Below are 27,272 nucleotides of genomic sequence, written 5' to 3'. Positions count from 1 at the left end.
CCTTAAAATAGGTCAGGAATTGATACATAAAGTATTTTATGCAAAACTGGCAATAGGTACAATTCACAATTTTTTTTTAATATGAGCCATTTTCTGTTGCAAAATATTGGTGTAAAATAATCTAGTCATGTGGTGGTGAAAGGAAGATAAAATTACCTACCATATCTTCAGAGCTGCCCCAAATATGTCATACCCCATGGAGCATTTTGGTAAATTAACCTGCTGTGTTTTAAATCTCCCCCAATAAGTCTGGTCTGAAAAGATGCCTGACACTTTTAATCTCCTTACTTCTATACATAATTTTATAATGAAGTCACCGGACTAAGCACAGAGTGAATTGGTAACATGTTAACTATGTAGCCTGAGCTTAATACCAATATCATATTTGTGGTGAAAGATTCTGTTTTTCTTGGTCAGGCTCGTTTCCCAGAATCCTGGATTTCACTGCAATTGCACTTACTCCTGAGGACTGGGTTTTTAATCATTTAGTAGTGGACCACCAGTAAGCCTCTCCTAAAGCTACCCCTGATAATAATCTACATGATGAGGACGAGAGCTTTAGTGTCTCCATGCACACCCTGCACGTTGTATTATTTTAAGAGGCTAATATCATACAGTGCATTTCAACATCGTTAAATGCACAGTAATAAAAAAAGAAAAAATAGCATATTAGGCGTCGATGAATCAAAGCTATTAATTAGGTGAACATGTATAGTTACATAAAGCGTCTGCTTTGGATGAGTCTTCCACTTTGCCCAGCTAGATGTAAAATTTAGATTGTCTCGGTTAGCTACTTCAGTTGGGGAGGGAAAGACAATAGGGGCACTTATTATGACCCATTAACTAGTGGGAAAAAAAGTTACATACCCCTGGTTTGCAACTTTTTGAATACCAATTTGCCTGAATTGTGGCGTTTCTACATCTACTGATGAGTGATGTGGGTAAAGACATCGGTTCCGGTACATTCATTATCAATTACGCCAGTTTTGTGGCATAAATGACGACTGAAATCTACGCCAGTCTCAGCACAAGGAAAAGAGGAGGATGTGCTTAATTTATGATAAGGCCTGCATTCAATCAAAAAGTTAGCGCATCCTCTGGCGGATGAGGAAATGGCATAGACTTGCATAAAACACCATTGTTTGATAAATGACCTCCAATATATGTAGTACAATTCTTCATTCTCCCTCTTCCTTGAATGTAGTTATAAGTTATCGATGAATTACATCCAGGAATGAGCTTTAGTTAGAGGGGTGACAAAGACTGCAATTCCCTAGCAGCCGGAGGAAGCCCAAAAGAGACAACTAATCACCAGCAATTTAAATTAGATTATAAAAATGCTGGCATTATGGTGTATAATATCCCAAAAACATCTAATGACAACAATTATGTCTTTATTACGTGCCTGTCAGATTTGACCTCAAGGCGTGTGGCATCATGAGTCTTAATTAGTCTTAATTATGGTCTCCAGCCTCAATATTACTATAACCTTTTTAATATTATATGCCAAAAAGAAAAAATGGCTGATATTACATTTCATAATTCATAATGCTATTAACAGTGTATGTTGAATATGTATAATATCCCAAAAATTTTAAATTTTAGAGGTACAATTGTAATTAGCAGACCGTATAATAATTTAATTAAGAAAAGCAGCTGCTCTGAGACCACAATACAATGGCGTACACAAGCTCATTAATATTTTGATGAGTTCTAGCTCTTAATCACTAATATGTCTGTCAATATGCTTAATAGTATAAGCTGATTAAGACACTTTTTAGAATAATTAAATGACTAGGAACACATCGATGCCGTCTTCTGTTTCACATAAATGTTACGTATAAAAGATACAGCATATAGTAAAGGGAGATTGAGTAAAACTGTCTAAAGGTGAAACTGCCTTTGGTGCCTATAGAAACCAATCACAGCACAGCTTTTATTTTGTATTCTGCTCCTGAAGAAAGAAAGCTAAACTATGATTGGTTGCTATAAGCAACAGACAATTTTGCTCTAAAATGTGGTTAAACTGAATAAAAATTATAATAAAGCCTCATGAATAGTACAGCAAATCATTAGGAGTCCGCTGTATTCACCCCACCTCTCTGTTTCCCTCTCACCAATGACCGACAGGCTGCCTTATATCTGCATGTATACAATGCGGCCATCAGTCCCTGAAGAGGGAGGTGAAGACGGACAAGGAGAATCTCCTCATGAATACAGCAGACATATAACTTGGAGTCTACTGCGTTCTTTACTAGGCTGTCATGCTTAGCCACATTGCAGTTGGTAAATTCGGGACAGTCCCAAACTCATCACAACCACCCATTTCCAGATGGGGCTTATATCTGCCTGGACTGTCTCTGAAAATTAGGGACAGTCCCTGAACATTCTGAATTGTTGGCAACTATGGGCTTTATTAGCCAAACGGTACATTCTTTTCCTACTTCATCTAATGTTAGAACAGATCTGTCTCCATACTTTGTATGACTACAATATGAGGATAGATCTGCTTTAAAGGGATTGTTCCATAAAAAAACATTTATCATCCATCCACAGGGTAGAATATAAATATATGATTCCTAAGACCAACCACTGAAACTACCAGTAATCAGGAGAGTGAGAGTCCTGAGTCCCACAGTTACAGTCACTTCTATGGGACTGATAGAAATAACAGAGTGCTGTACTTGGCAGTCCTATAAAAGTTAATGGAGTGGTGGTCATGTACGCACACTACTGCTCGATTAACACAGGGGACTCAGGCCCCATGTTTGTATGTTTTTTTATAAGATTTTATTTCGCCTATCACTTCATAAAGCAGCTAATCACAATAGAGAAAGAAAGAAAGAGTGAAAGAGAGAAGGAAAAAGAGAAAAAAAGAAGGAAAGCGAGAAAGGAAGAAAAAAAGGAAGGAACGGAAGAAAGAAAGAAAGAAAGAAAGGTCAACAAATGCCAAGCCGCAATGCCAAGAGCTTTTAAACCCCAAAAAAGAGCAGATAAAAGGAGAAATAATTGATAACAAAACAGTTATAGTTACATATAAATTTTGGCTTATTTGCAGAGTTGGGTTATGTGTCCATCTAACCAATGTTTTTCTAGATCTCCATACAGTAATAACACTGATTGACTTTTTGGGGTCAACTCAAATTTCCAATTTGACACGACGTCTAGTGGCTGTGAGAACTTATTAATTACCCATCTTTATCTATAAGGAATGGGATCTATAGGGCAAGTTCTGGTAATTGTAAGACATCTATGCTGCAGATTATGGCGACTAGCTCAAGAACTTCCTTTTATCACACAGCATTGTTAATATATACTAATAACAGCGAAAACATTAATTTGGCTAATGGCATAGTCATTAGTTATGGGCAGCACGGTGGCTCAGTGGTTAGCACTGGTGCCTTACCAGGGCCCTAGGTTCAAATCTGACCATGGACAACATCTGCATGGAGTTTGTATGTTCTCCCCGTGTTTGCGTGGGTTTCCTCTGGGTACTCCAGTTCCTTCACACTCCAAAGACCTACTGATAGGGAACTTAGATTGTGAGCCCCATTGGGACAATTAGATGCTAATAACTGTAAAGCGCTGTGGAATATAGTAGCGCTATCTAAGAGCATAAGATAAATAAATAGTCATTAATGTATTGGGGGCTTAAGTTAAATGTATCTATTGCAATGTTTTTATTCAAATATAATGTGGTGTGCCCTCCCCATGTCTGTCCGGCCCCAGAAAGCACAAGAGTGAGGACCGCCTCTGTGAGTAACTACTGCCATCAGCATTGCTACCACCACTCACATCCTCTACTGCATCCACTTCCCAGGCTTGTTGCATGTGCAACATTTAATGACATTAGTCTCTCATGGGAAACAGATTCAGTGCACAATTGAGGCACCCACTTCCAATAATCCTTTAAATCCAGATGTATCCTTCGTCTGAATTCATAAAAAAAAAACATTCTGCTGCAATAATAAGCTGGTTGTAGTAGAGCCGAGATGTCTAGAAACTCTGAAGTTTAAATGGCAGCGATTATTGTAGGCCCATGATGCAATATTTATGAAGAAGTCAAGTGTGAACTGTGAGAATGGCTACTGCTTATGCCAGGTTAGATCTCAGGAGGGATGAACACACATTGCCAAGGGCAGCACAATGCTCTCTTACAAATGGGATCTCATTCATATGTGGGAGGATTTTTTTATATATTTTTTAAAGAAGTGTACTGCATTGGTACTTCATGAAAACTATGGTATGCTAGGGATGGGAGATGACTGGACGTTTCTGGCTACTGAATGTGTACTTGTCTAGGTCAACACAAGCTATCTCTACTGCCACTCTGTTGAGCTATATTAAACAAGATACTGGCCAGACACAGCCTGAGTTTTTATATTTCCTTTTTCGAAAACTAAAAATAATGGCATATTCAATGGCATAAGAATATTTTCTGTTTTCTATATTAGCAGACATTCAGCACTATTTTGATTTACTATCTAATTACCACAAAAGAACCTGTGAACAATTTTTCATATGTAGTATAATCCTTCCTCTTGCTTCAATTCTTTCTCTTCATCTTTGAGCAGGCTAAGATCAGTTTGCCATCTCTACGCTATCAGAAGCCTGAGATAGTCATCCACAGATTATAACTTCTAGACTCCAATGCATCTTCTCGTTCCTAGCTGCTGCAAAGAGTATGTGTTGGCTATAAGTGTTTGTAATATTTTGTTTGTGCTTGAAACAATCCTTTAACTAAACCAGACATGCTGTTATCTTGCTTCCCTGACTACTCTTTGGATTCTCCACTCTACTGCATACCGTTCCTGTTTGACCATCACTGCCCAATTTCTGGCTTGGCTTGACTACTTTTACACTTATTCCACAGCACTCCATGTTGGCTCTTTCTGATTTCTATTTCTTGACCAGTTCCATGGTACTGCATACTTGGCTCTTCCTGTCCCCTGACTACTGGTCTGTTTTACTATGCTCCCTCTTCCTTGCCTAATCGTTCTTCCCTCACTGGTACATTTGGATATTGATTGTCTGCTGTGGTTTTCCATGACAACCATATCTCCAACCCATTCCCAATGCATCTGTTAGATATTATCCAGATTAACTCAGGTCATCTAAATCCTGGGGCCATATAAGAATCTTGACCTTAACCGTAAAAAAGGGGTGTTCAGTTGATGCTATCTAGCTGATTATTTACACAAAAATAATTAATACAGGGTTATTACAGATTTTTAGAGAGCCATAGTTGGGTTTTAATACAGGTAGATACACAGATAGGCAGAGAGACAGATAGATATGGATTGTACAGACACTCACTGCACATATACGTAATATTATTCCTATAAAGTTATCGGTTTCTCTAAAGATACTTTTACAATGAAGAAAAATGTGATGCGATTCAACTATTCAGCAATATTTTACCTCTTTCTCTCAAACAATTTAACACAATTGGTTCCTCTGGGAGTAGTTTGGAAAGTCCAGGATGAGCTGTTATTTTACTCCTAATAAGTGAAGTACTTTCACACCTTCATCACATAGCTTTCCTCTCTTTTGATTTGTCTGCCAGTAACTGCATTAAATGAGGCTCCCAAAAGTACAGCTAAAATATACAAGCAGGATGGTGTCCTGCAGGAGGTGATTTGTGTGTGTGTGTTTTGAAGCCTATATTTTACTGGGAGTAGGACTGAGACACTGAAGACAAAGAAACAGCGGACACTGAAGGATAGATAATGAAGCTGTTCCAAGTATGAAACATTCAATTGTGTCCTTACTTTACATTTTCAATCAATTTGTTTGTAAGTTCCCACTTTCCTGAGATCAACCTACATCAATGAAATTATACCCAGATGTTTTCTAGAACAGCACAGGAGGATACCAAATTTCATTTTAAATTGGCAAATTTACTAGAAAAAAAATGTTTGATACTTTATAACAAGTGTGTTTGTTTTACTGTGCTAGGTTAAAATGTCTTATAATTTAACCCAAAGTAGCAATGTAAACAGTCTAAAATTACATCCCCAAGAATAAAAATCAATCTTAAAGCCTACTTTCCTTATTCAACCCGCTGTATACTATATGAGCTTTGTGGCTAAGAATACTATATACACTATTACTGAACAGCATGCTAAAGAAGACGCCTTAAAGACACCCATGTATTGTCCACTGTACAAAACAAATCAGACTGGTGGAATTATTATAGATGTCTTACTAATTCTCGAACAGCACTTGATATAAATACAGAGTTATACTATGCTACAGGGAAGAAATGAAATGGAGAAAATACACTGGCTGCATTGTATGAGAGCATATGTCTATTTAAGTGACTCATAAATTAGTACTGCAGACAAAAGGAAATTAACAAAATTGCCATACTTTTCCTAGGTTATATGGCAATCGGTTCACCTCCTGCTGCTCTAATTGGCATGACATATATATCCAAAAAAGAAAGCTTTCACAGTGTCACAATTGCCTATTTTGGTTCAAACAATTTGAGAGATTCATATAGTATTAAAATTCATCAATTTCCTACATTTTTATAACAATCAATAAGACGTGTAAAATTTATATTAGGTCATTTTATGAAAGTATGTAAAAAAATATGTACCGTATATACTCGAGTATAAGCCGACCCGAATATAAGGCGAGGACCCTAATTTTACCCCCCAAAAATTGGAAAAATTATTGACTTGAGTATAAGACTAGGGTGGGAAATGCAGCAGCTACTGGTAAATTTCAAAAATAAAAATAGATACCGTACCAATAAAATTACATTAATTGAGGCATCAGTAGGTTAAAGGTTTTTGAATATTTATTTCAAAGAAAAACAATATGGTATCAACAATAACTTTAACAGTACAAAAACCAACTAAAGCGAATATTTGATTTTTGGGAAAATACCAGTTCATGCGAATTTGTATGCGAAAATTTGAATGCGATTTTTTTGCGAATTTTTGCAATCAAGACTTAGACTCGAGTATAAGACGAGGGGGCTTTTTGAGCACAAAAATATGTGCCAAAAAACTTGTCTTATACTCGAGTATATACGGTATCTATACAGTAACATCTCTTTAAGAAAACCACCAAATTGCACTGAAAACTGGTCCCCTCAAAAAAGTGGCCAGCATGTATAGTATATGATGGAAAAGAAAATCTGTCAAAAAACCTGGACTATATAAAGTGGAGGTCTTCTCAAACAGGTGGTCCTTTGGAGAGGTTTCACTGTAATATATAACATTATGTTATTATAGAAGGGTATGTATATTATAAACAGTGACCTATTGTGGAGCCTACAGAGAATGAGGAGAAGCATCTTCCCAAAGGTTAGACTAAATGTACACTATATGGATCCTTTTCCACTCCAGTCCCACAGCATTAAAAAAAGATGGAAAAGGAAACCGTGTGGTTCTCATAGAGGAAATAGAAAGTGCTGGAGGAGAAGACAAAACACTGGCTCTTCTGTCTTAGGTTGTGGCATTACAGGTAGAAGGCCTATATTGATTTTTGTTCTGGGATCCCATCTACTCTATGTATTCACTTGAAAAATAATTTTTCTATATTTCAAATCAAGCCTAATCTGTCATGTTATTACGGCCTATGTCTTTGAAAACCACTTGTATGCTTTAAGAGAAGAAAGGAAAAGTGCAAGAGGACAGATATAATCACATACATGAGAAATATACCATGAAGGTGCAAACACGTGACATGACATTCTTGAAAAGTAATATTCAAATAATAAGCAGGCATCGAAAACACAAGACAGCCCATAATAACAACGGGAAAGAACTATACATTTTCTGCAATTATCTGTACATCAAGGAAAATGCTTTAGATTATATAAAAATTCTTGGAATAAAATATATTACAGATCTATGCTCTACATATATAGCTGTTTTCTAACTCATAGTACACTAAACATTGGAGACCTTCTATACGCATTAAGCTGCAAGTAAGTGACAAATGGTATTTATGGTTTGGATGCAGCTGCACTTTATAGAGAACCTTTGGACGCCATAACCACGTCTTCTGTTGAAACAGTAGACCATGACTGTTAGCAGGTTTCCAGATGTGCAGTTCAATATCTATACAACCAATAAATAAATGGATGGTGATGGGTGGAATGTGAGCATTTTCCCTACAGAAAAATGTTCAAAGAGTCAAAGACATTAATGAACAAAGCTGCCGTACCGATACTGTTCATGACATCTAGCCAGAACGTAATACTCACCTATGTTGCGTGGCCTCTGCCAGATGGAATAAAACAGAGGTGTATTCTCTTTGGCTTTCTCACGGAGCAAGCCAAAGCTAGGCAAAACAGTGATTTAAACACTTGCATGATGCAACAGTCTCATAAAAACACTTTCACATAGATGCCTGTTGCTTTCCTGGCAAAAGTGCAAGGTAGAGTGATAGGCTTCTATCTGCAATCTGAAGGCTTTCATAGTTTTTAGAAGATTCATAACTTTGCCCATGGAGATTTAAGTGTAGGACTCCCTGGTAAGTTTTCACATTAAAATGGAATACCCTGGGAGAAACTCACAACATGAATCTTAGGCACGTTTGCTATGGAAATGATAAAGTGCTTTATGTAATGTATGTGTTCAAATAAGAAATCCTGGTGTCTCCTATTGCTATGCTGACCATTAATAGTGATTGTTCTTTGTTGAATCTACACACGTAAATTATGAATATATAGTGTGTGGATATACATATTTTTCATTCTGCATATGGTTTTTTGGTGTGAAACAGGATCACAGGAATCTGTTCCTATGGTCACTAAGGGTCTTGAGCGTCCATTCACCACATGCATAGGGATAGCTCCCAGGTTATCTGTTAAACAGACCCTTAAGAAGCTCAGAATGTTCTTTTGGCCTTTGACTGACAACATCTGACAGGGCTTAATTTTTTTTTTACTTTTTTAATGTGTAGAAGGTTTTCTTAAAAAAAAAAATAATTGTTTTTTTCCCCCTTTAATTATTATATTACTTTCTATATTCTTTGTAATATAGTTAGCTAGGTATAGTTAGTTAACATATAAAGTCATTGTTCTGTGTCAGATGACCACCAGGCCACATTCCAGAGTGGTTAACTCACAGGACATACGTACTCCACACTGGACATCCTTAGTAGGAGGGGCTGAAAGGTATAAACCTTTGTTCATAAAGAAAAAGAACACAGTTCCAATGAGAATATCATCCAGGTATGATGTTGTAGGTCACTATATCTTTCTTGTATTACCATGGTATGTCGATAATGTGCTATGTGGGTAGTGTGGCGATGGGAGCTCCTCCACTGTCTTGCAGGTAAGGTAATTTATTATAATTTACCTTTACAATTCTGTATGTGATTTGTCTGTTTTCACATTTAGTAAACATTTTCATCACTTAGCCTGTGTAAGCCTATTTATTCTCAAATCTTTGCATTGATGTTAAAACATTTAACCAGGGTGTCTATAGGGAATGGATGGCATTTAGTGGCATCCGTTTATGGGTACAGTAAATGGCTAATGGTAAACAGACACTGAATTCAGAATGCAAATAAAGCCTTAGACTGTGGGAACTTCAACATAATTAGACAGCACAAAAAGTCATGTGATTACATGACAAACCAATGGAAAAATGTGTTTGCTTCAAAATTAGAGGACAGAAACTTGTGCAGGTCCCAACTAAAAATGGACTTGTTTAAGAAGTATAGCCAAGTAAGGTTCCATTTCCAAAGGAGCGAGAACTGATTTATTATAAGCCATTTTGTAGTGGAACCTGACAGACTTCATCATATTTAATTTTTTATTGGACAGAACAGTGCAGTATACTATGCTATTGTGGGTGGCAAAGAGAAATGGAAAAATGTTGGAAAGTGTGAATAGGGCTTAACCTGCTAAACAACTGAGACCAGGTCAACAAAGTGAAGTGAACAGATGTTGCAATGACATTATTGATAAAAATATAATTACTTGCTCATAAAAGCAGAGTTTGAATCCAATGTGCCTGCAGGAGTACCATTTATCACTTATAGGGAAGGTAAATTGAGGACAGCTTGCAGTAATACATCTCAAGAGAGAGAGACCAGACAGATTTGTCTTACACTGCAATACATACAAATGTAAACACTGGATTGTACAATATTTTATCAGAAAACCCTGGCACTGATCATAAAGAGAGATATTTCTTCCTTGGAGGCTTGTATGCAATGATGAAAGAGTAGAATATTGCTCTCTGTCTTCTTATTGGATAAAAGACAATATCACCCTTGAATTTAGGTCCTACACTAAACAGCTAAAGATCAACTGCGTTCTGACTTGTAATGACATCACCCATTGGAATCTGACTATCACAGACACACTTCTCCTTGTTTCAACTGGCTTTAAGGACATAATTTAAGCATATTAATTACTTTAACAAACAGCATATGCCATGTATGGCTCTCCTGGGTGAGTGGAAAATCAGCAGGTCCATGTCTCAAATAACCAAGACTTTGGTTAGTAGGTTTCAAAGTTTCTTAATGAGTATTTGATTTCTCCAAATTGCTTTGTGTACTTACAAGTAGACATGTAGAAGAAATATATTCATATTGAGTAAAAGTAAGGAGGGTGATAAAATGTTGCACAATGAAATATGACCCCAATACCTCAAATTAATGTTTCCATTCAGCCACATTTAACAGATAATTCTAAAGCAATTGAAACACTTTGGGGAGGTCAGCAGTAGTGTTGTAGGATGCAGAAATATGTCATAAAGTCATGGAACTCACAGAAAACTATCTACACACTAGGCATCATAGACATCTTTCTTTTCTTTGCAAATATGGAGTCTCTATGACTCTGTACTACAACATATGGTGCCTCTATATGTCACTGTATTACAGATATGTTATCCCTGTACTGATTCCAAGACACAATGCTTTATAAAACCAAAGACATATGGAGGCACATAATAGGCCCAATACAAGTTAACGGTTACACATTTTGGCTCTATACAATTTGGAATTTGTATGGACCTATATTATAAACGTGCATAAGCCCTAAGAGAAATAAGAGAAATACATTAACTACCTGAATCCGCAGCTGTGATTAATAATATGTATTGATCTTTCATCTCTCGATCCAGACTTTTCACCACACTAAGCTGTCCATTAGAAGACAATCTGAAGGCCCCATCCTCATTGCCAGAAGCTAGGGCATATGTTAATCTGCTGTTAAGCCCCTGGTCATCATCTCTGGCAACAACCTGAAACAATGAAAGCAATTCAGTATAACCTAAATATTTTCCATTTTATGAAGATATCTCTAGATATTTCAGATTAGAATTAATTTAAAAAGATTAACCGTTACACTTACCTGAAGCACAGTTTTCGGTAATAAATCTAAGTTCTCTGGTACATTTACTGAATAGGGGGACAATTCAAATTTAGGAACCACATCATTAACATCAGAAAGGAGAATGCTGACTGTTGCTGTATCTGTTCGTGGACTGCTGCCCCGATCTGATGACTGGATGACCAAGGAGTATGAAGATTTCTTCTCACGATCCAAAGGCTTTGCAATTGATATTATTCCAGTGACTGAATCAATCCTGAACTCATTGCTTGGATTTCCATCTATAATAGCATAACGGACCATGCTATTTATTCCTTCATCTGCATCTGTTGCTAACACTTGAATGAGATCTGTTCCAGTTAGTATATTCTCACTAATCTCCACTTTAAAGAGAGTTTGTGAAAAATGAGGATTATTGTCATTAATATCAAGAACCATGACTACAACATCCACAGAAGAAGAAAGCGAAGGTTCTCCTTTATCGGTAGCTATAATTGTTAAAGTATAGTTGGAAATATCTTCTCGATCTAGCTCTCCCATCAGTCGCACCTCACCATCAATATTCCCTATACTGAATTTATTTTCCAATGAGCTAAGCAATGAATACTGGACATAGCAGTTTGGACCACTGTCTGGATCTGTGGCTTGTGCACGAAATATGATAGTATCAGTAGGTGTGTTCTCTTGGATATAAGTCAGCTTTGGAGATATAAAACTTGGTGGGTTATCATTGACATCCAACAAAATGATGGACACTTCCACGGTGCTTGTGTATCTGTATGCTGGTGGAGGGGCCAAATCATGAACCTGTACTATTAGATTATAGAAGGACTGGGTTTCTCGGTCCAGTGCTTGAAGAATACTTAAGGCTCCATCCTTGTTAATCTGAAACTGGCTCATACTGTCTCCTGAAGATACACTGTATAATAACTTGGAGTTCAAACCTAAAAATAAATAAATATGTGATTATTACATAGATTTTAAAAGTCACAGTTACACTTCAGAAGAGGTCGACTGATAGTAAAATGTAATCAATTTACTCTAAGCTATAATGCATTTGATGAACCTTAAGGGTCCATTCACACGTCCGTTGTTTCTTTCCTGATCTGTTCCGTTTTTTGCGGAACAGATCTGGACCAGTTCTGTTCCCATTCATTTTCAATGGGTCCTGAAAAAAATCGGACAGCACAATGTCCGATTTTTTTTCAGGACCCATTGAAAATGAATGGGTACAGAACTGGTCCAGATCTGTTCCGCAAAAAACGGAACAGATCAGGAAAGAAACAACGGACGTGTGAATGGATCCTTATTGTGTGTCCTAATAATTTAAATCTATATTGATAACTTGTAAGCTGTTATTTGATAATCATGCAGTGCATTATATTTTGCACCCATTCAATTACCATTTATGTACAGTTTCAAAGCCATTTTATTGTTTCAATGCATCAAAATGTAGCGATTTGTGTCCAGCCGACTCTCTACTTATCTGCCCCACAGTGTACGGATCTCCACTGGACCCCATTATACTTAGTGGAGCCGGTGGACATCAGAAGTGCCTAATATGGTGAACTCCGGGGGCCTGTTCTCTGCCGGACCAGCCTGCCAGAATTCACACTGGAGGTGTGAAGGTAGTCTAAGAATATAAAGCAACTTTGCAAATGGTTTTGATTAAACATTTTCTACTTGTCTATTTCATGTCTACAGCTTTATGCAGATCTATGTGGATCCATGATTACATTTCACAAACAAACCCAGTATCGTCTGATCATGTAACCATATTCCATTGCTGACTACACAAGATTTATTTGTAGTCTGTAACCATGGAAAATGAAAGGCCTGCATAATAGCTGAAGCCAATATAAAAAAAAATGCAGTGAAGAAGCACAACACTAGTGTAGCTATAAAGTGAACATGTGTTAAAGATGTAAATTCCTCCATTTTTTTAAAGGGAAAGGCCAACTTTTTCTGGTTGTGCCAGGATAGGCAAAATACTGTACAAGAATTGTTACATCTATCCACAGGCAGATGAAGTGGATGCCTGTCCTACTCAGTAAGGATCAATATCATCAGTAAAGTGCAAAAAGCCGAACTCATAATTAACGAGTTGTGGAATCAAGAAGCAACAGGAAACCAGGATCACTGAAGAAAACTTAAAAATGTTATTGGACATACAGTACTTCTGGAGCAAACTGCTCTATGGACCACAGGAAGAGAACAGTTCTCTCAGGAGACTTGTAGTCCAATAACATTTTTGGTGGTCCCTTCTTCATTCCACAAATAGCTTACTGCACATCCTGCAATTTCGTACTGATAATCTCTGTAAAGGATCTGAAGTAAAAAATCTGAAGGAGATTTTTAACCAACACAGCATAATTCCGTCATTTTTTTGTTTTAGATAATTTTAAGCAGTAAGAAACAATTGAATTTGTACATACAAATATGCCAGATCATTGCCACATAAGGATATGGAGCACATTTTGCATTGACCAAAAACAATAGTGTGATATTTCTCATAGTGTGAGAATTTGCTCATTTTGTAAGGCATATTTTTTTAATAGTCTAGTCAGGAACGACCAAAAAGATATGAGGACTCAGCAGGACATATTCTGTGCACATAACCATGGGCCCCATATTTCAAAGGTCTTTTAGGGAAACACCCTAGACATGCTTTTTTTTTTTAATAGAACACTATTACACAGTTTGTCAACTGCTTCCACATGTGAACTGTAGGGTCCTATTCTGTCTTCACATTAGAAGTAATAACTCCTGGCATAAACAACTAGATAATAGGATACAGAAATATATGACAAAAGTATAATGAGGTCATGGTTAGATGAAAACAGAGCAAACAGAAGAAAGCTATGGTGCTAAATTCATATGACACCAAGGACTGCAACACTAATTAGATACTTTAGAAAACTAATGGTCCACTAGACTGAATGATTTGGCTAATATAAATGTCCTAAAGTTACCCAATGAAGGCAGAATTATATAAATATGCTTTATGGTTTAGTAGCTGTGGATAGGGAATTAAAAGGGTTAATTGTTCAGGAAGGCTTACCTTACTCCTGACATTGCATTATGCTTTTATTTACTTGCAACGTTTACCAACGTTACTTATACTAACATTATAGTTTGTTGTAGTTTTGATACATATATATTGCTGTGTAAATGGAAAAGCATTCTAATTTAATGCATCACCAGTTATTGTCATATTATACCATGGTACAAATGGTAACATAAGTATGAGGGTTTGGCCTCATGCACACGACCGTTGTTTCATTCCGTATCCGTTGTTCAGTTTTTCGGGATTTTCTGCGGACCCATTGACTTTCAATGGGTCCGTTGAAAACTCGGCTAATGCACCGTTTGTCATCCGCGTCCGTGATCCGTGGTTCCAGTCCTTCAAAAAAATAGAACCTGTCCTATTTATTTCACAGAAAACGGTTTGCGGACCCATTCAAGTCAATTGGTCCGTGAAAAAACGCGAAGGCACACAAGATTATCATCCGCGTCCGCGCCCGTTTTTTTCCTATCATTTGCATGGCAAACTTGATTTAGACTTTTTTTTACTTTCCTTCATGTCTGGTGATCCTCCAAAAGGAAGACACACGGAAACAAAAACAGAAACAGATCAAGGAACAACGGAACCCCATTTTGCGGAACGGAATACAACAGTCGTGTGCATGAGGCCTTTCCTTCATATACAGTTCTAAGAGGTTCTATAGCACTATCTACAAATGAATAAGACTCTAATTCTAATGGGCCTTGGCATTTTCTCCAGAATATAATATTAATAAAAGAAAACAATTATTTACAAACATTAAGTAACATTTTGTGTTTCTCTGAAAAATTTAAAGTGGCTGGAAATGGGCAGCTAACGAATACAATATCGCTGAAATATCACACAATTTCCCCTTATTTGCTCCCCATAAATTGAGCTTTCCTAGGCTAGTGCTTTACTAGGCTAGTGCTTAGCATGATGGTATGGTAAGGCTACTTTCACATTAGCGTTTGGGGCTCCGCTTGTGAGTTCCGTTTGAAGGCTCTCACAAGTGGCCCCGAACGGATCCGTCCAGCCCTAATGCATTCTGAGTGGCTCCGCTTGGCTTCTGCTCCGCTCAGCAGGCGGACACCCGAACGCTGCTTGCAGCGTTCGGGTTTCCGCCTGGCCGTGGGGAGACAAACGGATCCGTCCAGAGTTACAATGGAAGTCAATGGGGGCGGATCCGTTCGAAGGTGACACAATATGGTGCATTTTTCAAACCGATCCGTCCCCCATTGACTTTCAATGTAAAGTCTGGACGGATCCGTCTGAATACAAATTGTACTTAGACTTTTTAAGTGAAATATAATGCAAACGGTTCCGTCTGAACGGATACCATCGTTTGCATTATAGGAGCGGATCCGACTGTACAAATACCAGACGGATCCGCTCCGAACGCAAGTGTGAAAGTAGCCTTAAAAGTGCCCTAGATAATGCAAAATAGCATTATTTCTATAAATCCATCCAAAAATATTCAGGGATAAGCATTATACATAGTAGGTTTCTTCACATTTTTATAAGACTGCTACAACAATTTCATCACAATCCTTTACTGCCATAGAAAGGAAATGACGGACCTTTGTTGTTGTAAAATAGTACTAAATTGGTCTTTCCAACTGGTCTTTCCAATGTTTAAAGGAAATTTGTCACCCAAAATATTATCAGCCAGGTAAAACCAGATAGCAAAACTTATGCTTCTTTATAATCAGTTTTTATTTTCTGATTGCAGATTTATTTATTTATTTTTCTATTTCCTGAACATGATTATGGGAGCCGCCATCTTGCCCGAACTGTTCTTAACAGCATTTAAAAAGCATTAAGGGGCACATTTATTAAGACCAGCATTTTAGACGCCGTTCTTAATAAAGCCCCATCACTGGTGGTGGATCCGCCAAAGTTATGAAGAGGCGCAGGTGCAGCTCCAGTTCTCACTGTAAGACAGCTTCCTTACATTAAGACCATTTTCTACGCCTAAAACAGGCATAGAAAATTGTAAATGAGGATGGCCTGTTGGTCCATCCCCTTCCCCGCCCACAATTTTAGATACAGGTGTATTAGATACAGGTGTATTTCAGTATAATAAATGACCCCCTAAGAAAATTTATTTACTGCTTTACAGCAGCCACATGGGCCATAAATACAATGGACAGGAGGGGACCACATTGACTTCTATGGGAGAGTTTTCTAGGCATGCTCTGTGACCTGTGCAGACCTCACTGACTTCTGTGGGAGAGTTTTCTAGGCATGCTCTGTGACCTGTGCAGACCTCACTGACTTCTATGGGAGAGTTTTCTAGGCATGCTCTGTGTCCTGTGCAGACCTCACTGACTTCTATGGGGGAGTTTTCTAGGCATGCTCTGTGACCTGTGCAGACCTCACTGACTTCTATGGGAGAGTTTTCTAGGCATGCTCTGTGACCTGTGCAGACCTCACTGACTTCTATAGGAGAGTTTTCTAGGCATGCTCTGTGACCTGTGCAGACCTCACTGACTTCTATGGGAGAGTTTTCTAGGCATGTTCTGTGACCTGTGCAGACCTCACTGACTTCTATGGGAGAGTTTTCTAGGCATGCTCTGTGACCTGTGCAGACCTCACTGACTTCTATGGGAGAGTTTTCTAGGCATGTTCTGTGACCTGTACAGACCTCACTGACTTCTATGGCAGAGTTTTCTAGGCATGCTCTGTGACCTGTGCAGAGATCATTGTACAAGGAAAGACTAGATACGCTTTGACAATCACCTATTGTGAATGGTGAATCCTGTCTTATCTGTATATAGATAAGCAGGTAACTGACTGCTGGGCCCCCCACTGATCTCGAGAATGGGGCCCAATTTGAATTTAGCAGAAGACATGCATGCGTGTCTGCCACCCCTTTTTACTATATTGGACTGCTGGAGATAACTGAGTACAAGCACTTAGAGCTGAATGAAGCAGCAGTGCTGACCCATGTTCTCGCTCTCAGGGGTGCTGTGGATAGCGGATAAGTTGTCTTAATGGGGTGGCCCCTCTAATATAAAGACAGTGTGAAGATAAGGAAGGTGCCGAAATGTCTGACCGTATTTTGCAAATCACATTAGTTTTCATAAGCATAAAAAATGTGTAATATAAAGCTCAGCTTGAAGAAAAACTCATTCTAAGAAAATGAAATATAGAAAAAAACTGATTAATGCAACAACTGATTTGTAAAGCCTCGGCAGACACTGTAAGTCACAGTAAGGATTTTCCTTTGAATGGATTTGGAATAGTGTCATTGTTGTAAATATTCATGATTGGTGTACGTGGAAACTTCCTGAACAGCAGACAGTTCTTTTGTGTAGGTTCCTGCAAGCATTAATCATAAATGGCCATAGCTGGAAAGGGTGTAGAGCTAAAGTTTGCAGGAACAATGTTCAGGAAGGTAGTAAGAATACAGGAGTAGTAATAGGGAGGATAAATAGTTTAAAGATTAAAAATAAAAACCCTTTAGGGAACAAGCAAATTTTGAGGGTAGTGTTTTTTTTTTTTACCCCTGCATACAAAGTCACAACTTATATTTCTATCGATGAAGCCGTATAAGAGCTTCATTTTTGCAGGGTGAGTTGTAGCTTTTAATGGAATAATTTAATGGTTTATTTCATATATTGATAAACTGTAAAAAATATATATTTGAAGGTACAAATTGAAAAAAAACACAACATTATTCTGTGGGTCATTACAATGTTTTACTACTTTAATTCAAAATATATTTTTTTATTGCTTTGCTTCACCATGTTCTGATGCCCATTACTAAATAATATATTAATATTTTTTTCTGCTGACAGAGTTGGTTATCTTTTTTTTTTTTTTGCAAGATGAGCTGTATTTGATATTTGTGCTATATTTTAGTGCCTAGATATTTTAGATAATTTATTATTCAATTTTTTGGGGGTTGGCGAGGGAACCCAAACATGGCAATTCTGACATTGGGCATTTTTTAAGCCATTCACTGTGCATGATAAATTACATAATATTTGAATATCTTGGATATTCTTAGACACTTTGTCACTATTGACAGTTCAGATGCTGCGGTCAGTAATTACTATGGAATTTGAGGGGTTAAATGGCCGGGATTGGAGTCATAAAACCACGCTAATGAGAGTGACTCCCAAAGGGACCTAATACAAGCACCTTTTAACGTCTATATTAAAGGCACAATGCAGGGCTCTCTAGGATCCTGTGGTGATAGAAGACCGGTTCAGTAGACACGTAGGAAGTTCACATTCATTAGGGTTAACCTAACATCTATCTAAACTAGAGAAAATTACAAATTCCAGTACTGTCGTATCCTTCTCATCACCTGGAGATTACCTGTTTGCTGCTTGAGTAACCCTTTTAATTTAACAAGAATACATTAAATTGTCTTTCAGCTCCTTTCTAATGCCATCCATACTCAATCGATTGATGGCTGGATCTTCTGGCAGTCAAAACTCTATAGACCTGACAGACCTTAGCCAATGGTTGCCATCTGAGAAAGTAAAGAACAAGGTGGATTTTTTTTCTGTGTGATCCCTTGATTTCTCTAACAGATAAACCGTGTCTGATATGTCTAAGACCCGCCGATATCCTCAGATTTTTTACCATGTTTTGGAAGTCTGACCGTTTTGCACTCAGTAATGGCTGGTTTAGAGTTATTTATTGGAATGTATTATATGCTGACGTTTGTTATTAATAGCAGCATTTTAAGAGACTTGACAAGATCTCTATAATCCTTTTTGAATGCGAAGGATAAACATTCTAAGGATAAAGGCATTTTTATAAGGATAAGGATATGCATTTGGCATCAAGACATGATATACAGACTAATTAAAACAATTAGTATATGAAACCTTTAATTGCACTTTTACATTCAATAGCATATGGGAGAAAGATAGGAGTTTGATTTACTCCTACTGCGATTCAAGTGTTTTGTCTGAGTCGCTCGTCATGGTAACAGGAGTACTTAGCATATTGCTGAAGATAAATACTAGAAATCATCTAAGTAAACAATCTTCATTTTATGTAAATCATCATACTAGTTGCAAAGTGCTTAATATTGAGAATAATGTATTCCCAACCTTCCTAGTAGCTGTTTTAGCATAAAAATGAAATCCATCCAATACAGCAGGATCCCAGTTGTCTATAGTCATTCCCAACACAGTTTTACTACTCCACCATCTCCAGTGGGACCCCAACTTCATTATATTCTTTAATCTCGGACATTTATATATTTGGATTAGCTTTTACTGAAAATCTATCAACCTAAACATCTTGAGGGGGTAATGAGGTGTCGGTACATCTTGGGTGTACTTGCAGTGGTGGTGGATCAGCATGCCTAATAAAGTTGTATGGGCATGACCAATAAGCTGTTAGCCAGCATGGAGCACTACATGTAACCATGTGATTCTAATTCTTATCTGTGTGCATTTGGAATACTAAACGCCCATCCACTCATGGAAGATAGGCGTGTGGGTGGCTATTTATCATTACTTTCCACCAAAGCATCCACCATCATATACCATTGGGACTCACCTTGTATTAGTGAGTATGGCCTCTTTTTTTAGTGATATGTGGTCAATTTTAAGTCATTTTCAGTGAATTGCAATCAACCTCAGCATATTTGAGGATTGTAGAAATTAATTAGGGTACCCAGAGGTAGCCCGTATAAACACAGGAAGACCAAGCAAACGCTGAGCAATCATTGACATGGTCACATCTGAACTGTAAGGCACTGTGCACACTACTGTTGATTGCAAAAATGGTGTAGTCTTCAGTGCCAGTTTTGCTGTTAAAAACACTCTGAAGAAACCTGTTGAACCTCTTCAATTGGATCCATCAGGATTAGATTCGGTTTTACTACTTATTTGCCAAAGCTGTCAAGGCTCCATTAATAATGAAAAATGAGAATCGTAATGGAAGGGTCTACAGAGCCTAATAGAAAATCACAGAGATAAGCTGTTTATTAAGACAATTATGGCTTTTATATAGATCTATAATTTTGTGTGCTTGTTTAGGTTCCTTTCAGGTAATCTGTTACCTTTTCACAGTGTGATCTTTGGACACCTAAACAAAACCAAAACTTTATGCACCCGGCCATGCAAGCAAGCCATATAATTATTCCATCAATTTTTGTAATTATCAGGCACTGTCAAAGTACAAAATGACATTAAAACAAGATGTTTGGCTCCTTATACTGGACGCAAGCCCTGCAAGATTACAATCTGCAACCAAACTATACAGTGTACAGTGAACTGTGCAACCCTTAATTACTCACCACTAGCAAGTTTTTTCGGTAACTTTATTTAATAAGAAAATATATAATACATTCTGGATTTAAAAATGCCACATAACCAGGAATGCTTGGCAGCAGATATTGACTAAAAGAAGCGTCTTGTCTATATAAGGGTGCATTAGATGTAATGAAAGTAGTATAAAAAGGTAGAAGAAAAATTGCATACCTTCATCAGCATCCGTAACATTGAATGTCAGAATTGTTGATCCAATCGGTAAATTTTCCATTACGGAAGTACTATAGGAACTCAAGCTGAAGACTGGGGGATTGTCATTGATATCCAAAATATTAAAATAGACTCTAACACATGATGATTGTCCTCCGCCATCTTGGGCACACACAGTGAGAATGTAATACTGCTGTATTTCAAAATCCAGTGCACGTGTTACGTTAAATACTCCAGTTACAGGATTCAAAAAGAACATGCCATCCTCATCATCATCGGTGACAGCGTAGGTGATTTCTCCATTAATACCAGAATCATCATCTGTGGCCAATATTGCAGCTACAATGGAACCTGTTTATTAAAAAAATGGATAGAAAAATGTCAAAAAAATCAAATAAAATTACTAGACAAATGAAAGGAAATGTAACATTATTTAGATCTAGTAGCCATGTGGATCAATTCAAAATCTGTGTCACCTAAAATTATTTTTCAGCTGTAGGTAGCGGGGGCAAAGGGTGAATTTACATGGCTATATTTTTGGTCCTTGTAAGGTCCTTTGGCAATAACACACACCACATCGTAAATGCTCTCATAAAAAGCCAAAACGTTTCCACATTTCGCTTACCTGGCATTGTGTCCTCAGCTACATCAAATGAATAGACGGCTCGGGTGAATTTTGGGATGTGATCGTTGACATCACTTATTGTGATATTAATTCTCATATCTGAAGACTGAAGGCCATCATCGGCCCTGACCAACAGGGAATACTTAGAGCGGCGTTCTCTGTCCAAGCGTTTGGTGGCAATCAAATCTCCTGACTGTGGGTCAATACGGAAACTGTCATCAGCGCCACTAATAATTGTGTATGTTACCAGGGCGTTGGGACCCTAAAAGAGAATTAACAGATTTTTGGATCAGAGAAAGGAGTGGACTGGATATATGTAGAAGGTGGGTAAAACAGAAGTGAATGAAATGAAGATGGAAAAGCTATTAGGAATAAAAAGGAAACTAATTTAAATTATGTAACTAAACATTTAAAAAAACTAAACTCTAAAATTAGACCATAGAATATGAGCAATATCTTTAGGAACCAGTGGACAATTTATATTAATATTCAAAAGATCTGCATGATTAAATTAAAGTGCTTGCCTTCTTAATCTACACATTGTACTGTAAATTTATATTTCTAATCCTCATATTGAAAGTACTTTTATGGTTCTCTCAATAGAACAGTCACTTCTGGCTGATTGTATATGAAATTTCATTCAACATACGTTGGAAAACAGTCATATTTCAGAAATGCAAAGCTTTATCTTGAAGAGGGATCTTAAGCAATGCCACTGATGGCCTGACTTTCCAATAGACACAAGAAGGCCTTGTGTACTGGAAGCTCTGGCTGACTAATGTATGGTAGTCCACTCTCCAGATCAATTTGTCTATAAATATGACAAAGTGCTAATGTTTTTTTTAAGGTTCAATAAAATAAGGGAGATACTGTTTACTGAGATTACTGTTTTGTATTATACTATGTGGCTCTTTATTAATTTCTGACACCAGTCATTTTGCATCTACAGGCTTTGAACTGAAGAATCTCCAAGAGAAAGTCGCATGTATCAGTGCAACTTTTGCACCTTAAAGGGGTTGCCTTATCTCATACACTGATGGCATATTGGTATGCCATCAATATCAGCTAGGTGCGAGCCCCACCTCTGGAATCTGCTCCTATTTTCAAAACAGAGCCAACAAGATGAATGGAGAGCAGCCACGCATGCACGGCCAACCTCTGTTCACCGCTATGGGAGTTCTGAAAATAGCCCATAAAGTAAATGGAGAGAGGACCGTGCTTGTGTAGTGCACTCTCAGGGGCGGACTGGGAGCTTAACGTGGCCCTGGAAAACAATAAACTAAAAGTGGCCGCATGTTGTAAGCTCTTGCGAGCAGGGCCCTGGCTCCTAGTGTTTTAGTTGCATATTAGCCAGAAACTTTTGTTTCATACATGAACCCTATGAATTTGTAAAGCGCTGCCGAATATGGTGGCGCTATATAAATCAATTTTTTTATTATTATTATTATTATTATTATTATGTTGTAGACGGGTCCCGATTGACAGATGGCAGGGTCAGCAATACTGTAGTGCAGCACAAAATCCGGCCCCAATAGATCCAAATACCACAATCCAGCATAAAATACTGCCGTCTCAGCTGCAATACGGCAATACAGTTGAATGCAAGAGGACACTTTCTGCCCCCAGCCAGGTACATAAGTACCTGATGCGCCTAACATTAATTAAAGCAGAGCATCTGGGAGGAGGGCTTGGGTGGCCCCTTGTGCAATCAGCCCACCGGGAAATTTCCCTATAGGGTCTATTGCCAGTCAGACCCTGTGCACTCTCCATTCACCTCTAGCTGAGGGGTCTCACTCTGCTATTTTCTGATCTCCCCTAGCGATGAATGGAGAAGCACGTGTGTAGTGTGCTCTGCTTCACTTTGGTAGCCCCATTCTGGAGACAGGAGCAGGTCCCGGAGGTGGGACCGCACCTATCTGACATTGATGGCATATCCTAGCGATATGCTACCAATATATGAGATGAGTTCTGGTTCTTAGATATTGATGACCAATCTAATGATGTACAGGGGCGCTGGAAAGTATACAGATAATGGAGCTGTCCATCAAGTGTATAGTTTCTGATACTGAAAGCTGTTAGAACCAGCTGATCATGGCAGTTCTGGGTATTGGATCCCCACCGATCTGAGTCCCAGAAAAGTATAAAAAAAGAAAAACTTTTACTCTAAGGGTCTATTCACACATCCGTGTGTGTTTTGTGGATCCACGGATCCGCAAAACACAGACAGCGGCAATGTGCGTTCCGCATTTTGCGAACCACACATTGCCGGCACTAAGAGAATATGCCTATTCTCGTTCGCTATTGCGGACAAGAATAGGACATGTTCTATTTTTTTCAGGATCGGAATTGCAGACCCGGAAGTGCGGGTCCGCAATTCCAGATCGGGGCCGCACGTCGTGGAATGGAATTGCGGATGTGTTAATGGACCCTTACAATTACAGGATGATTTTATGAATAGCTCATCTGCTTTATTTTAATTCAGGCATATGCAAAGTCAGTTTCAATCTTAACTGCCTTTGCATAAGCGTTCACAGAGGAAGATGTGCAATGTAAATAATGTAAAATGCTATATAGCATCATTACTGTTTCTTTATTCTTTTAAACAATTAACAAAGGAATTCCGTGGATGTAAAAGGTCATAGTCTTGGTTGTTATTATAATTATAAACAGATGTAAAAAAATAAATCAATTAACATTTTTCATTATTTGTTGACTCATCTTTGGATGTGGGACTGATATCATGTAATATAAACTTACAAATGATAGAAACATTTTGAACGGTCACTTTCTATTATGCTGTTGAATTGCATGCAAACAAAAAATTGGAATAACATGGAATTTATGTTAATTCAAAATGATAGTAATATAGAAATCTCTACTTTAAGAATCAATCCCTAAAGAATATTAGTAACATCAAATTTATAAATGATTAATGTTTTATCAAACCTTGCCAAAATGGATGATGGTTTTTGTCTGATATTTTCAGTAACTAATATCACTATTACTATCTAAAGAACATTCATGTATCATAAAATAAACTAACAATAATCATGAAGTCATGTTAAATATTAAGTGTGAAGTTACACACAGAAAAGATCTGTATAATTCAGCAAAGTTAACACCGACCTAGTTCTATTTAAAAAATCAATACACTAAGTAATTTAAATAATTAAAAAAATAACTTATACAGTATGTAATATATGGTGGCCTCTCACTGTTATCAACTTGATTTGCAAAGGGCTTAGACAATACTTCATTACTCTATTACATTATATCCCTATGACACTTTTTAACATAAAAGAGAATGGGGAAGGTATACTAAAACATTCACACTAGGAAATACCTATAATACCCGATTTCTGGAAATATAATTATATGATACAATAATATTCACAGATTTGTGTGGTTTATGGGCCAGAAAAGGTCATGCAGCTTACAAATTCTTCCTTCTCAGGGACAATGTGCTACCATGCAAACATCCTGGTGATCAGGCAAGATACCATAGAAGGGTTCTCCTTGATCTTAGAGAGAACTTTACAGTTACAGCTGCACAGTTCTCTCTATAAACTCCATGTCCTCCTAGCTAAAATCAGTGCAGGGAGGAAACAGGGAGCTAAACCTTCAGTGTTTAAGTGTCTGCTATGGACACATGGAAGCAAGCAGGAAGACAGTGTATTAAAGGGTCAAAATGAGCATTATGTGTGGAGGAGGTTAGTAGTCTGTAAGAGAGGAAGGGACCATGAGGAGCAGTCTGTGAGAGAGAAGAGCAGTGTGAGACAAGGGGAAATGGGAGAAGTGTGTGTGAGAGAGGTGACCATAGGAGCAGGTAGTGAGAGAGGTATGGGCATGGAGAGTAGTCTGTGTAAAGGAGGGTGCATAGGGAGCAGTCTGTGTAACAGAGGGTGGCATGGGGAGCAGTCTGTGAGAGAAAGAGGCATAGGGAGTAGCTTGTGAGAGAGATAGGGTCATGGGCAGATGTCTGTGTAAGGGGGACATACTGTAGCTAGCCACATGTGTGAGTGGGGACATGTTTCTCCATTCTGGCCTCAGCCTTTCTATTACAGGGACAATGCTGGAGACTGGAGAGGTGAGCAAACACTGGACACCAGGTGTGCAAGATTAACACTGTCTTTGCCCTAGACCACAAGGGATAGTGACAATAAACCCCAGGCAACCAGGGATACACCGCTCTAAACTGCCAGGAATGAAGACATAAACTCCTATACTGCCCTAAACAACAAAGGTTGCAAACATTAATTCTTGTTCTGCCATAGACTTTAGGAATTTTGCTATAAATCCATTAACTGCCATAACTAATTATTGCTAATTATTTGGCTCCAACCAGCAATATTTATTTGCTGCTGTTTTGCATCACCCAAGTTAGAAGGTGAGTAGTTCTTATATTATATACAGAACATAAGTGATGTTATCTAGGTGAAAAGATACAGGTGCAGAGGTAGCACTATCAGATTTGGCCGGTGTGAAGGCCCAAAAGCCCTTGTGCTATTTAAGAATAATCCAGTATTATAAATGGCACATGGTGGTTGATGGTCTTTTAAAGATGCTGCCATGGATCCAGGAGCTTAGAGTTATATCATTTCATTGATTTGATCCAAATACCAAGTAAAGTGCCATCCAGAAATCAAATTGTAGTCAGAGCATCATAGTCACAAATCAAATGGAGTAAAATGAGTTGTGACCATTTTTTTGAGACGTTAGAAGAGATGAACACCTATCAGGTCAAATATTGTTTACTCAAGCATATAATTACTTGAAGTACTCGATGCATGAATACAAGTAAATTCTGGTGTAAACATTTGAGCTAGTTCTGCCTGAAGAGAAGCATTCATGCTACACTACTTTCCCCAAGGCTGTTTTGAAGTAACATTTCATTTATGAGATTTAAGTAGATGATGTATTAAATGCAACAACTAATGCCTATTCAGTTGATGCAGCAATCTATTCATCTTATTCAGGCAATTACTGTGATCTCTGTCCTCAGTGACATCTTGGGTATTGGCTGTCTATTCATATCAAAATCATGCCAAAGCTGAGAATGAACAATACAAATATACTACAACATATATATATATATATATATATATATATATATATATAAATTTAGGAGTTCCAGAGTAATGAAATAATAATGGAATTACTTTCATACAATACTTCAGACAATATATAAAGCTCATATTCTGAACTGGTCGACCTGTTAGAAATCATAGGAATGACAACTTCTTAACTTTTTGATACTTTCTAGCATCATCAGAGGATGAAGCAGCTCAATAGCTTCTGAAGTAACTTGTGCTCCTGTGTGATTAGGACAGGTTTTGTGTGTACTGATAGGAAAGCAGCCATTTTATTACCCCTGCTGATTGCTCCCTAGACAAAACAAGCCATTCTAACTAATGGAAGGTATTTGTGAATATATTTATTATATAATAATATTTAAACATTTTCAGAAATTTTATTTTCCTAATTCTTATACAGTGTCCAACTTGGCCTTGGGAAAAAAAATCTTCATGACTGCATATTACAGTCAGACAATGGTTATTGGTTGAGGCTGTCAACATTGCAGTGGCAAGCAGGTGTAATAAAATGGCTCACTTGAATGGGAAGGAACATTTGTATTACTCCATCCCAAAGATTTTGGTGAGATTACATTCATTTCAGGCAGTGTCTATTTAGAGAAAAGTTTAACACAAAACCGATCCGGCAGCATGAAATACAGGCAAGTTCCCTCATTACAAAAAACTGTTTTACTCTGCAGAGTTTCAGAGAAAACATATGGGGTCATTTATCAAACTGGTGTAAAGTAGAACTGGCTTAGTTGCC

At 37.7% G+C, this 27,272-nt stretch overlaps 1 protein-coding gene across 1 annotated transcript in view; it reads right to left on the bottom strand.

The window, feature by feature from the left end:
• FAT4 (FAT atypical cadherin 4) overlaps positions 1 to 27,272 on the bottom strand; it is a 233,005-nt gene that overhangs the window by 46,267 nt on the left and 159,466 nt on the right. The window contains exons 3-6 of the mRNA XM_044302251.1: positions 21,435 to 21,696; positions 20,810 to 21,160; positions 11,333 to 12,255; positions 11,048 to 11,222 (exon numbers count right to left, since the gene is read on the bottom strand). Of these exons, the coding sequence (XP_044158186.1) occupies positions 11,048 to 11,222; positions 11,333 to 12,255; positions 20,810 to 21,160; positions 21,435 to 21,696 (1,711 nt within the window). The remainder of the gene's footprint in view (positions 1 to 11,047; positions 11,223 to 11,332; positions 12,256 to 20,809; positions 21,161 to 21,434; positions 21,697 to 27,272) is intronic.

The sequence above is a fragment of the Bufo gargarizans genome, chromosome 1, assembly GCF_014858855.1.
Source record: "Bufo gargarizans isolate SCDJY-AF-19 chromosome 1, ASM1485885v1, whole genome shotgun sequence".
Classification (NCBI taxonomy): Eukaryota; Metazoa; Chordata; class Amphibia; order Anura; family Bufonidae; genus Bufo; species Bufo gargarizans.
Note: the sequence above shows the minus strand (reverse complement) of the source record. Positions and strands in the feature narration are given on the sequence as shown.